The sequence below is a fragment of the Ambystoma mexicanum genome, chromosome 3q (assembly GCF_040938575.1).
Source record: "Ambystoma mexicanum isolate Mex_15411 chromosome 3q, UKY_AmexF1_1, whole genome shotgun sequence".
Lineage (NCBI taxonomy): Eukaryota > Metazoa > Chordata > Amphibia > Caudata > Ambystomatidae > Ambystoma > Ambystoma mexicanum.
This window is the reverse complement of record NC_090926.1, coordinates 1,249,479,594-1,249,492,934: the sequence shown is the minus strand read 5'-3', so window position 1 is coordinate 1,249,492,934 and position 13,341 is coordinate 1,249,479,594. Positions and strand designations below refer to the sequence as shown.

Sequence of the window (13,341 nt, the reverse complement as noted above, 5' to 3'; positions counted from 1 at the left end):
TTTGAAAGTTCCCGTCACATGCGGTGTCCCTCAGGCTTCATGTCTGTCTCCCTTACTTTTCAACATATATATTAAATGTGTATGCGACCTGTTAAAATCTATGGACATACAATTTGCCAACTATGTCGATGACACTCAGATAGTTGTCAAACTATCTGGGGTCTATAAAGATGATCTGGCTACCATAAATGAGATTTATGAAGCAGTCCAGAAGTGGATGGCCCTTAACTTTGTTGCCCTTAATGATAAAAAAAAACAGAGTTGCTGGTCATTAGTACACCTCATAGGCTAAAAAAAAACATGGGCACATGCTATAAGGCATTTGATATAGGTGGCAATAACATCTTAGCATCTGAATATGTGAAGACCCTTGGAGTGTTCTTTGATGCCTACCTGACATTTCAGAAACATGTGTCCTACCTCAAATCGTCATGTAGTTTCTTTATTCACCTTCTATGGCAAATATGTCCGTATCTGTCAGAAGCTAATAGAGCAACTATTGCAGCAGCTATAGTCAACACCAAGTTAGACTACTGCAATAGCCTTCTGATAGGAACCTCTAAAGGTAATATCAGGAGTCTTCAAACCATTCAGAATGGAGCTGTACGGGCTGTTTGTGGACTGAGTCGTCAATCTCATATTACAGAACACCGAAAAAAACTACACTTGCTTTCTATTGAGCAGCGGCTGAAATTTAAAGGGCCAGTAATAGTCTTTAAATGTCTCTCAGGTAATGCTCCAGAATACTTGAAATCTAGGATCCAGAATGGCCACACCTAAGCGTGCATTGATTTCTAATAGCCAGATGTTACTGGCCCAACCACGCATCTCCTTGAAGAAACTAGGCGGAGCAAGTTTTGCCGATTGGGCTCCGAAAAGTTGGAATATGATTCCACTCAACCTGAAACAATGTGCAACACTACAACAGTTTAGAAAACGTCTTAAGACGTTTCTCTTTGATGCTTAAAGTCACGCACAAGCATACCAAAACCTGGCCATTTTTTTTAAGGACTTTGTTAGTCGCCATGCCAAGCGACGTTTCTCTTATCCCTTGAGTTGATCTGTTTTTTGTTGTCTGTTTTTATGAGCGCCTTGGGAACTTTTGGGTGAGGGTTGCGCTATATAAACATTTATTTAGTTAGTTAGTTAGTAATCTCTGATTGAGTTTGAATTTCCCCTCTTCTATTTCACTCATGTCTTGACCAATAGACAATTCCCAAAGACTAGACTGCTCTGTATGATTCACAGAGGTGCTCTCTATGCTTCTGTAGCTCCTCCTCATCTCAGTACTGATCTTGAAGACTCCTAGTGAGTCAGTTGGACTTTTCCTCGTCTCAGTACAGACCTTGAGGACTCCTAGTGAGTCAGTTGGACTCTTCTTGATCTCAGTACTGATCTTGCAGACTTACTGGTTTTAAGGAAACAGATAGGAACACTACGGATGGTGTTGTAAGGGGTAAGGGAGGAAGGCTGGTTAGGGTTAGGGGGGCTATGGAGATACCATGTTTTCCCCGCATTGTCACTAATTACATATGGGCATTCCCTCCCCATGAGATCCACCCTTTTAGTACTACCGCCAGGGGGACTATCGGGTTTGGCCTCACCTCCCTGGCCTCATGGAAAGGGGCTCCCCCTAGGGGAGGAAGTGACGACATCTGGGGATCCGTCACAGTAGAGATATCCCTATGCCCAGGGATGCGTGTTCAGACCTGTTACACCTTTATGTGAATGTAAGTCCCAGGGTTTAATAACATTTTAATGTTTTTCTTAGAGAGTGACAATCTGTGGACAGTTCTCCTAGGAATGCACAAACACTACGCTGAGGCCTCCTTGATGTACTGTAAAAAAGAGAACATAGAAGCACAAAGGCACTCACATCCCAGTTTATTTCAACCGGTTCCTTGGTGGCATCCAGCTTGGAAGCTCACCGTGGCCTCTCATGGGTATTCCTATGAGATAGGAGAGGTGTGGGAGCCGAGGTCCCATAGTGAGGACCCTCCTAAGAGGAGGGAAGTAGTGCCCCTGTCCCTGGATGAACTACAGATGCCAGTTCAGGTCACCCGAGACATTAAGGGAACATTCACTTATAGTGAGAAATGTTCTCACATATATTCCCTCAAGGAGTAGCACAGTGCATGGTGTGGAAATTACATTGTTTATCTTTTGTCGCTGTCAGACTTGATGCTAGTGTCTGTATCATCTCTCTCCAGTCGCAGATATTCGTGGAGTACCTGAGCACGTGGGCAGCGAAGACCCTGAGAGTCGATTACGGGCAGGAAAGTGAGATCACCATGATATGGAACACCACCATGAACGAGGTGAGCACATGCCTGGTGGCATCTGTGGGGGTGCTTGCAGGAGGAGATGCGAGCAGGTAGGTGGAGCGGTGGGGGAGGAAGAATAACAGGGAGAGAAGAAGATGCGTCCGGGGACCTTTGCATCCAGGTGGAAGTGTCCTTTTACCCAGCCATTGATATCTTCTCTCTCTGCTTGTGCCTCACTTGATACCTTCTCTCTCTGCTTGTGCCTCACTTGATGCATTCTCTCTCTGCTTGTGCCTCACTTGATATCCCCTCTCTCTGCATGTGCCTCACTTGATACCTTCTCTCTCTGCTTGTACCTCACTTGATAACATCTCTCTCTGCGTATGCCACACTTCATATCTTCTCTCTCTGCGTGTGCCTCACTTGATACCTTCTCTCTCTGCTTGTACCTCACTTGATAACATCTCTCTATGCGTGTGCCTCACTTGATACATTCTCTCTCTGCTTGTGCCTCACTTGATATCTTCTCTCTCTGCTTGTGCCTCACTTGATAACATCTCTCTATGCGTGTGCCTCACTTGATACATTCTCTCTCTGCTTGTGCCTCACTTGATATCTTCTCTCTCTGCTTGTGCCTCACTTGATATCTTTTCTCTCTGCGTGTGCCTCACTTGATACATTCTATCTCTGCTTGTGCCATACTAAGTAGCTGCCTCACCTTGGCCCATTTTTTGGTCATGGTTTCCTAACGGCTTATCCTGTTTCTGTGCGTTACGTTGGCAATTTGTCAATGTGATATTAACCATATCCATTACTGCTCATTTAGAAAAGGTGTTGTTGGACCCAACCCTTCATGCACCATAACATAAAACATGATTCTGGACATTGCCCAATGGTAGTCCGGCCCTTTCTTGTGCATAGTGTTAATTTCCTGTTGTTAGCCCCTCCCCTTCCTGTTGGTTATCGTCAATGGCAATTGTAGTTCTATTTGACTGATATTTCCCCCGATCACGTCTTCTTTTTCAGTTGAAGTGTTGCGGATTCCGCAACTACACAGACTTCAATGACTCAACCTTCTACAGAGAGACTGGCCGACTGCCCCCCGCCTGCTGCACCAACAAGGACCCCTGCAACATGGACAGCGTAGACACGGAAGTAAAGGTGAGCGCTATATGGGGGTATGGCTGATCTGATCAAAGGCGAACTTGCTATTTTACAAGCCTCCCTGAACTGGCTGGGGTGTTAGGGAAACAGAAAGGACCCCGAAGGATCCGTACTGCATGGTATTGGATGCGCGAAACATAGTTCAAGTCCCAGTGCTTCTCTTTGTCAAACATGACACAGCCACGCCAACTTCCATAAGCAAATGAGGGGGGTTAGCACCCGGACAACGATTTTCTTAAGTTTGTTCAGCCAGAATAACAGCTGAGGTGCGTTTCGCCTGCTTCACATAAGCTTCCTCAAGGCAGTGTTACCTTGAGAAAGCTGCTTTGAGGGCCGGTGGAATACATAGCAAACGTTATTGTAGTGCAATACAATGATGAAAACTGAGCTCTGACGGCCCTACTGGCATTTCTTTGTGCCTGTGTGTTGCAAGAGGACCCTGACTTCCTGTAAGTGTGTGGCAGGAGGAGACTGATCCACTTGTGGCACAGTGATTGCTATAGACTTTTATTAGTCAGGAAAATAAGATAAAACCTATCTTTATTTATCTCTAAGAGGGATATCCCTGCTTCAGCTAAAACACTGAGGGTTCTGTCAGAATGTCCATGTAACTCAATAGTTAACTGTGCTGTGTAAAAAACCCTACTTCTCTCCCTTAACTTAAAACTAAACTAGAGACAGAATAGACCTTCTTGGTCCAGAAGAATGACTCCCTTCTTCTGGACTGGGGATAAAAGTTCACTTGCAGGTTTTGGTTTCTTCTTAAGGGAACAACTCCCTTCCCTGGGTCAAAACTGTCCACCAACACAAAAGGCAAAGTTCTAGCACGTCTCTCTGTCAGGCACACTGCTTATCTTTAAACCCTTTGTATCAGAAAGTCTTTTCAGCTCTGGTTACCAGGAGAATGACTCCTGTCTCCTAGCATCTAGATTTTATAGTTCAACACAAACAGGGGAATGACTCCCTTCCTCTGGCCTTGGTTACCAGGGGAATGACTCCTTTCCTCTGGCCTTGGTTACCAGGAGAATGACTCCCTTCTCCTGATAGCTTGACTTCAGAGTTTGCTACAGCCAGGGGGGATGACTCCCTTCCCCTGGTCACTTTTTCACTTTGCTTTTACAGTTCAACACTTTTGACCTTTCACTTTGAGGGTCCCAGACCCCGTCTCTAGACTTGGGCAGACTTGATTCACTCCCCTTCGAAGTACTTCCACGAGGAAGATGATTTTTACTCATCTTCTCTTGTGGGCACGTGCCCGAGACCAGTATTTCTCTACTGCTTTTATTTGGCATACCTGGTCCACTCCTCAGCCAGGTACTGCCACGAAGAAGATGACTTGTAGGGATCTTCTTTTGTGGGTGCGGGTCCCCAACCCGTATTTCTCTTCTTCTTTGTATTTGGGTACTTGGAGCCCTTTTCTCCTAAGGACTGTCACAAGGAAGATAACTGGTGTTCCTCTCTTGTTCCTGTGTCCTCGAACCTTCCCTGGTGGTCAGTAGCTTTACCCGACCACCAGCCAGAGGGAGATACCCTGTAAATCGTCACAATTCTCTCTTCAGGGTCCCAAACCCTATTTGCCCCCTTTCCAGGTTCTTGTGTGTGACTTCCACAACTTCTTGTTGGGTCCCAGATCCTTCTTGGCATCTTCTTAGGCCTGACGGCCCTTGCAGCATGTGGATTGGGCCCGCTATCCTCCCTACGTCCTAGCCGGTTCGACCATCACACTGTTACCATCAGGGATTATTGCGCATGTCGGTGGCTCTTCTGAGGACTGGAGTTAACCATCTGTTCTTCCTCTGCAGTCGTCAGCATCTCGCCTCTGCTTCTGTGTTCCATGCCTACTGGCAATGTAAGTAGGGCTCTGGGACCCCACGGTCTACCTTCTTACCAAGCCTTTACCTCTGCCAGGCCTCAAGGTCAAACATGTCTGGTCCTGGAGAGTCGGCTTCTGCAACTCGCCGGCTTCTTCTGCTCTCCAGTCTTCACCGTCTTTCTGCTCCTGCTCCTCACAGCTTCCACGCTGGCTGTTGATCAAGTACTGACTTAACAGCCGGCTTGACAACATAGTAAATCCTTCTTTTGTTTTTATCGTAAGTGAACATAGAAGACTAGACTGTTTATTCAAGTTCTCAGCATTGCTCTTCCTTGTTCCGCACCTCCTCCTCGTCCCAGTACTTGTGTAGTAGGTCTCCCTTAGGTAGTCCCTGCTCTTCCTCGATTCAGTAGTTATTACGTTTTCAGGCTTACAGACATACATGGAAGTATGGCATATAGAGTTGGGTTCTATGGGATAGGAAGGTGTATAGGGTGTGTGTGGTGGGTTGTCATACCGCATTCTCCCAAAAAGTTCTCCATTGTCCCCAGATGGGAGGTCTCTTCTCATGAGATCCTCCTGCTGTGTACCACCCCCAGAGGGAGTTTCGGGTAGTGCGCTCACCACCCTGGCCTCATGGGAAGGGACTCCGCCTCGGGGAGAAGTGACAACATCTCAGGATTCATCACGATACACTAGCTTGGGTAAGTAGTTGGAGAGACACCAAAGTTTTTCAGGTATAGCTTGAGTGCACAGCACAGTAGGTCTGGGTACAAGCGGAAGGAATGTTCTAGTGAACAGACATAAATCTTCCTGTAGTTAATGAAACACATTCAAATAAGCAAACAGAGAAGGAAACTCAATAACTCCCTAATCTTCCTGTGGCAGAAGCACATTGGCTATTAGGAGTGGTGGGACCACATACCTCTATATCAGATTCACTCTGCGTTGCAGTGGCCCTAACGGGATACAAGGGAAACACCAACAGCAACATAATGGCAGAAAGCCGCAGTGGAAAAGAATCCTGGAGCTCAGTAGCCGTATAGAGGGACAGACAACAGCTAGCAGACTAACGTACCACCAGAGGCAGAGAAGAAAGACTAGGCAGTACAATAACCAGCGCAGGCTGACTGCAGACTAAAGAAATGCAGGTGAGATAAAGGTGAGAAGTGATTGGTGAAAGCATGCAGAAGGAGGAGGTAGTCTTAAGATACACAAGGGTGAAGCACCTTAAGGCTCTAGGTTCTAGGTCACTGGCAGTGATGGTGCAAATGTGGGGAGCAAAGGTTAGAATTCCAAGAATGACAACAAGAATGGCCACTCATGACTGAATGGAGAGCAATGGGGAAGAAAGGGCAAGGTATTTTATTCACTGGCCCACACCCTACATAGAAGTCTGGACTTGGGATAACCCTTGTGTCTACTGAGTTGTCTACTTGCACAGGACATTTGGGCATTTCAGGGGAAGGATGGCTCTAGTGCTTGTGGGATTATGGGGGACATTGAGCTCTTCTTTGCTCATCACCTTTCTGAGCTACTTGTTTTTTTCCTTTTTATGCCAAATGAACAACTGTCCTTTGAGTTTCCTTGGCATTCTGCAATCCCAGACTATACCAGCCGAACCCGAGTGGCCAAAAACATCCCCCTAAGGCCCTCTGCTCCGTGCTCATCAGGACTTGTGCTATTCGTTACTAATGACCAGGATCTCAGAGGCCCCCGGTACTGGAGACATCTCTTCTTAGTGACCTAGAGCTCCATTTCACAGGACTGGAGAAGGCTGTCTCAAGTGATCTAGCACTTGGTGTCACCAAGGATCCGAGCAGCCTCTCCCAGGACTTGGGCAGTCTCTTCCTAATAACCAGGACCTCTGTGGCCACCAGCAATGTGGAACCCTTTCTCCAGTGACCTGCAGCTCAGTATTTGCCAGGACTTGAGCAGCCTGTGTTTAGTGGCTGAGTGCTCCGTGCTCACCAGGATTGAGCCGCATGTTCCAAGTGACCCAGAGCAGAATCCCACCCTCCATGACTGAGACAGCCTGTCTCTAGTGAGGTGGTGCTCCCAAGAGCACCCCTCCTCAGTGACATGGAGCAGTAAGCTCCTCAGTAAAGAAACAACTCAGGACCTATGATATGGAGCTCTATGTGTACCTTGATTGCAGAAATCTGTCCCAGGGGACATGGCTCCCTTTCCCCAATACTGGATCAGCCAGCCCCTAGTGACAAGGAGTTATGTTCTCCATAATGGTATCAGAGTAAGCAGTGCTGGAGTCGCCTGTTACTAGTGAAGTAACTGGAGGAAATTGCTATTCGTGACTTAGATCACTGTGCGTGGTGAATTAGAACCGTCCCTGTCCTAGGGACTCCCTGTCAATGTTAACTGTGATGCTGACCTCCTACTGTTCTCTCCTTCTTCCTCGTAGGGTTGCGCCATCGCCTTCCAGAATTTTCTGGACAAGAACGGCAAGATTGTGGGAGGTGTTGCTCTGGGGATCTGCGCTCTTGAGGTATGGCTGGTTCTTAATATTTTACTTAATGTTATGTTTTGGAATCCTACGTCACTCTGTGTCAAGGCTCAAGGTACACAGAAGATGTTGGTGCATCAGACAACTGGAGAAAAACCTCCTGGTAGGCTATGTACACTTGCTGTGGTCTGGAGCTTAATCCTTCATGGGCACGCCCCGTACAAGTTCAAGAACCGATCACAAACTCCATTCAACCTTCAACACTGAAAGCACAAGCCTTAAGCATGTTATCCGGTTTCCAAAGAACGATTGCACCCAGTGTGCTTGTCAGATGGCATTCTGCTCAAGCCCCTGATTGTGCTTACGTCACATATAATGTTCACATGACAAAGGTAATGGAGCTGTCTTCCTTCTCATGTGGTTTCCTAACATGCGGCTAAGCATCATCTACATCTTCCTACCACTGCTCTCTCCTCCCCACTACTGCTCCCTCCTCCACACCACTGCCTCCTCCCTTTCCACTACTACTACCTCCTTACGATTAGTACTACTCCCTCCTCCACACCACTACCTCCTCCCTTTCCACTACTACTTCCTCCTTCCGACTAGTACTACTCCCTCCTCCACACTACTACCTCCTCCCTTTCCACTACTACTTCCTCCTTCCGACTAGTACTACTCCCTCCTCCGCACCACTACCTCCTCCCTTTCCACTACTACTTCCTCCTTCCGACTAGTACTACTCCCTCCTCCGCACCACTACCTCCTCCCTTTCCACTACTACTTCCTCCTTCCGACTAGTACTACTCCCTCCTCCACACCACTACATCCTCCCTTTCCACTACTACTACCTCCTTACGACTAGAACTACTCCCTCCTCCACACTTTTTCTCTCTCCTCCAGTCCTACTACTCCTCCCTCCAAAGCACTACTCACGCATTTCTCCTTTGACTAAATTACATTCGCTTTTCAGTCACTCATTAAACTACCTTGTCTACACACCCGCCACACAAACATGCACACTCAAACTGAACAACCACTTTCACTCCTAAGCAAATATCTCACCTGCTCCACCAAACGTCTCCACAAGCCACTGCTTTCTCTTTCCCCTGCTGCTCTCTTGGTCGTCCTTCACTTCTGGCCTCACCCCGAAAAAAAATCACACTTCATGCTTCCTGTTCCCTGCTTAAATCCCCTTGTCTCTGATGGGATTGGATAACTATCCCTAGCAATCTGGCCCTCTCTTCCCTACCCAGGGAGTGTTTGGAAATTAAAAGTCATAAGCAAGGGTCTATGCCCTGCCCACTTTCTTCCGGGTGGGCTTGTCGTGTCCCAAAGATGGTGGTCTAGAAATACAATATTCGAGTTTGTGCTCCAGATCCCCTTCCCGTGGGGTTTCCTGGTAAGTGCTTTGACAGGTTTCTTTTCCCCTTTCTCCTTTATGCGTCCAGTGGTCCAGAGGAGCTGTTTGCGTGTGTGCAGTGTGAGAAACCTAAGGGTATTCTCCCATGTAGGACCTGAGAATCCTATATTCAGGTGGGCAGGAGAGAGCCATTGCTTTTGTATCACAACACTGGGGTTGGACAAGCGAGGGAGGATCACCTGGGTTGGGGAAACCGGGGCTGCTCTCAGGAGAATAGCTTAGGAGAGATGCAGTATTCCAATGGATGATAGGTGGAGGAATCCAAGACGTTTTTGTTGGATATCCAGGCCCCATCATCCCTAACCCAGGAAAGAGACAACCAGTTTGTCTCAGAGCAACCCTAGGGAAAGTTGGAACTAAGGTGAGACAAAAGCAGAGTCTCGATTCCAACGTCTCTTTGTCTTTTCCCCGTTCAGATCATAGGAGGGGTCAATCATGCCCGTGCTTGCATATCCGAGGGTGTAACATATGGAACAAGTTAATACAAAGGGATTCATCTCTTGTTTATCAAAGTAGAGCCAAGGGGCCTTGCCCTAGTCTTTACCAATCGCCATGTAATAACATAGCCTACCAATGTCAAGTCCCATCTCAGCCCATCTCCCCATCCCTAGTTACAACAAATACTGAGACGAGGAGGAGGCAACTCGGATCAATAAAGATTACCTATAGGAATACCACAGGGAAAGTAAGGGAAACCTACCATAGAAAGAACTCAAGTTGTCCCACTAGTAGAGTCAGGTAGGGTCAGGCATTCATTAGTAACCATTCACGCCTGACTCCACTTGACTGGTCTTCACTATAAAAGGTGTAGTCTGACACAAATGTATGAGCAAGTAGGAGAGCAAGCAGGAGAACGAGTTGGGAGGAGAGCCGTGCCGCCAGAGTTTCCCAAGACCAGATGCCAGAGACCAGGATGCTGAGCCGCTGAGGAACTGCTGTGCAAAAGGGCAGAAGCGTGGCAATTGAGCTGTCTCTCCAGGGAGCCAAGAAGGGTCTGTACATGGGAGCCAACAGGCATGCTGGTGCCCCGCAGAACCTATTTATGGGAATGTTCGTTCCCCTGGACTGGTGAGAAAGCCCAGGAGTGTCCAAGGGGCAGGTGGTGAGACCCTGACCTCGGAACAAAGAGCCGCGGTGGGTAGAAGTCAGCCCGCGGTGAGTCAGAGCAGGTTGTTAAGAGCACGATACAAGGTAACACCAGAAATGCGTAAGAAACTACGACTGCTTTTGAATGGGCGTTCGTTGAAGCTGATGGGAAATCTCAGACGTAGATATATGTAACAGTGCAACAGTGTAAGCGCGAAACACGCGTGTGTGTGTTGGACTACGAAATGATATGAATAAAAGAGGGCCAGAAGCCTGTGGAGAAGGTGCAATAGTCTTGATGGAAAGGACAGTATAAAAGAGGGTGCGAGCGACCCAAAGGGTGCCAAAAGGACGTGGGAAAAGATGCACGAGGCACAAAAGGAAAGGACAGTATAAAAAGGGTGTGAGGGACCCCGAAAACAAAGAAGAAAGTGCAACAGTGCGGAAAAAACATGAAAGAAGCGTGCAAGAGGCACAAACAAGATAAGGAAGCAAGGTCAGTGCACGTGTGCACGGAAGACGATGAAGGAACATAGGAAGATAAAAAGTGCAAAAGGAAGGGAAAGTAACGAACCAAGAGAGGGCCAAAGGTTCAGAGTGGTCGTGCTGAGGAAAGGTAAAGAGCCTAGCATTTTCTAAAGCCTTTGATTCTACCCCAACAGAGGATACTGTGCAGGAAAGATTGTACTTGAGAAAAGGTACACCGTGACCAGCTGTCTTTTGTGGTTTTTATTTATTTATTTATTTGTAAAATGTACACATAAACAAAATGCAGTTCATAAAAACAAATCAACAAACAACTTAAACAATTCAACAAAATGCATAATACAATATACATATTTACAGATAAGATAAAGAGATAAATAACTTGTACAGATTCAGAAAGTCTTCCCAAATCTTTGCATGTAATGACATTTTCCCGTGCCTCCTGTAAATCAACCTTTCCATGTTTGCAAGACTGGTCATCCCCTCAACCCAATCCGCAACAGTGGGTGCAATCCGAGATTTCCAGCCCCTTAATACCATCTTCTTGCCCACACCTGCCCCGTGGAGCAAGATTTTTTTCTGAGAGATCCTCAAGCAACTCACCACCACCCAAGATCATTGTTTTGAAATCCAATGCAACATCCAAATTCAGAATGCGTAAACAGATGCAACATACGTCCTGCAAAAATCCCCGTACTCGCACACAATCCCATAGTAAATGTTCCAAACTACCAAGTCCATTCCCACAACACCAGCATTCATCCGTATCCACCATACCTCTCTTGGGTTTTTGGGTTTTGAAAGCTGGAAGAGGTCTGAGCTTGGGGAAGAAAACCCTGGGAGGCCATTTGAGAAAAGTAGACTTTGTGTTTTGTATTGAAAATTGAAAGTGAACAAGTAAAAGCTTGGGAAGGGAACCTTAAGGAGGTGTTTGAATTCACTATAAGGGTCCTGTGGAGAAGGCTGTACGAACAGCCCTGGTGAGTAAACCCCTCTTTGTGACATTGACCAAATTGCACCTGGTGAGATTGATTTCTTTTTTTTGTTGAGCCACTATTTTTCTTTTACAAAAGACTTCCTATTACATTTTTGTACAACGTGAGGGCAAGCATAGGTTTAGACACTTAGACACAGACAGACTTTTATTTTGGACTATTAGACAACAACTGTCATTAGAAACTTCAGTTAAGGGAACTAGCCTTTTACAGTTAGGGCCAGTCAGGCATTCCACCACCCCAGGAACCTTAGTAAATAAAGGTTTTAAAATGAATACTTTTTAGTCTGTGTCTCTCTTGATACCATGCCTCTCTCACAGCAGGCTCACTGATTCCGCTCTGCCGCTCCGCAATGTTTCCTGCACTGCCACGTGTAATGACGCAGCTTCTCGCTCTCTTTGATGGGATGAGCCAGCATCTTGGAGGGTTCATGATGAATGTGCTTCAGGTTTTCTTTCTGTCGGTCAATTTCCCTCTGTTTGGAGGTGATTTGCAAAATGGCAAGTTAATGTCACTGGTTTCTCCGGAGGCTGTACTTCTTGTACGGGGAACCTGAAATTAACCGTAAGGCACTGGAAGATATCTGATGCTTGAGGCAAGGCTGGAGAGAACAACGGTCTGCAGTAAGACATGCTGGCACAAAGTGGGGGCACAGGAGCTGAGGCCTTCTCTGTTGGCCCTCTCGGGTTCAGGGATTGAATCGGCTTTGGGACTTTCCCATTGTGAGGAAACTGAGGGCGTCTTCACTTCTTTTCCCCCGGTATCTTCTTCTCAGGTGGCCAGGGAAAGGCATCGCTTTTGAATCCCGACCGTGGGGGTGGATATGCGAGGGGGGGGTCACCTGGGTGTAGGAGACTTGAGGATGGGGGGAGGATGTACGTAGGTGAGACATGGTATCCCCCATTTCCCTTTCACCATGAACCCTTCATCCGTCAAGCCATCATAGGCGTTTGTCACCCCTCTCCCTGTGATTCCCCTAAAATATCCCCCAAATTGCATCAATATGGTAGTGGGACAATTATCAGCCCCAACCTCTGTTACACTCACCTGGTATCCACAGGGATGCCACCCAGCTGTGGGGACTCTGATGCCCTTCTCAGCCGCTCCCAGGTATAATCAGCAGAGAAGTTCTGCCTGGAAAACAGGTGGGCAATGTTCAAGACTGGGCAACTGGGGTAAGAGCCTTCCAACACCCCGTATGCCTGCAGCCCCTCCCCGGACTTTTCCTCACCTTGTTATAGGTTTTGGCGTGCTCTCCGTCCTGCCTTCTTGGCAGGGGCACGTTGTCCTTGGTGGGTGAGTGCGATCTAGGTACTTCACTGATGCAAGCCCTTTAGAGTCTTTCAGGTAGGTCTTATTACTGTTATACTGTATGCCTTTTTTGGATTTAAACAATGTCTTTCTCTCTCCTTAGATGCGTGGAAGTTCGCTCTGGACCGTTGGCTGAATTGGGACTCGCCGACAGGTGATGGTGTCTTGAGTGCGCCTTGATGTGGTAAGTAGGCGCTATGCGCAGTGCTATGATGCCTTGCCTTTGCTAACCTGTTGTCTTTTGTTCGTAGGTTGCGGTGCTCACCTGGAGCAAGAAGTCCCAAGGCGATGATATTTGATGGGCGACTCGTGAGGTAAGCTGCCGGCACAATTGCAAA

General features: G+C 47.2%; 1 protein-coding gene across 2 annotated transcripts in view; it reads left to right on the top strand.

The window, feature by feature from the left end:
• The window catches only part of TSPAN16 (tetraspanin 16), a 271,648-nt gene that overhangs the window by 231,941 nt on the left and 26,366 nt on the right, over positions 1 to 13,341 (top strand). For both annotated transcript variants that reach the window (XM_069652885.1, XM_069652884.1), the window contains exons 5-7: positions 2,211 to 2,318; positions 3,291 to 3,425; positions 7,661 to 7,744. In XM_069652885.1, coding sequence (XP_069508986.1) covers positions 2,211 to 2,318; positions 3,291 to 3,425; positions 7,661 to 7,744 — 327 coding nt within the window. The remainder of the gene's footprint in view (positions 1 to 2,210; positions 2,319 to 3,290; positions 3,426 to 7,660; positions 7,745 to 13,341) is intronic.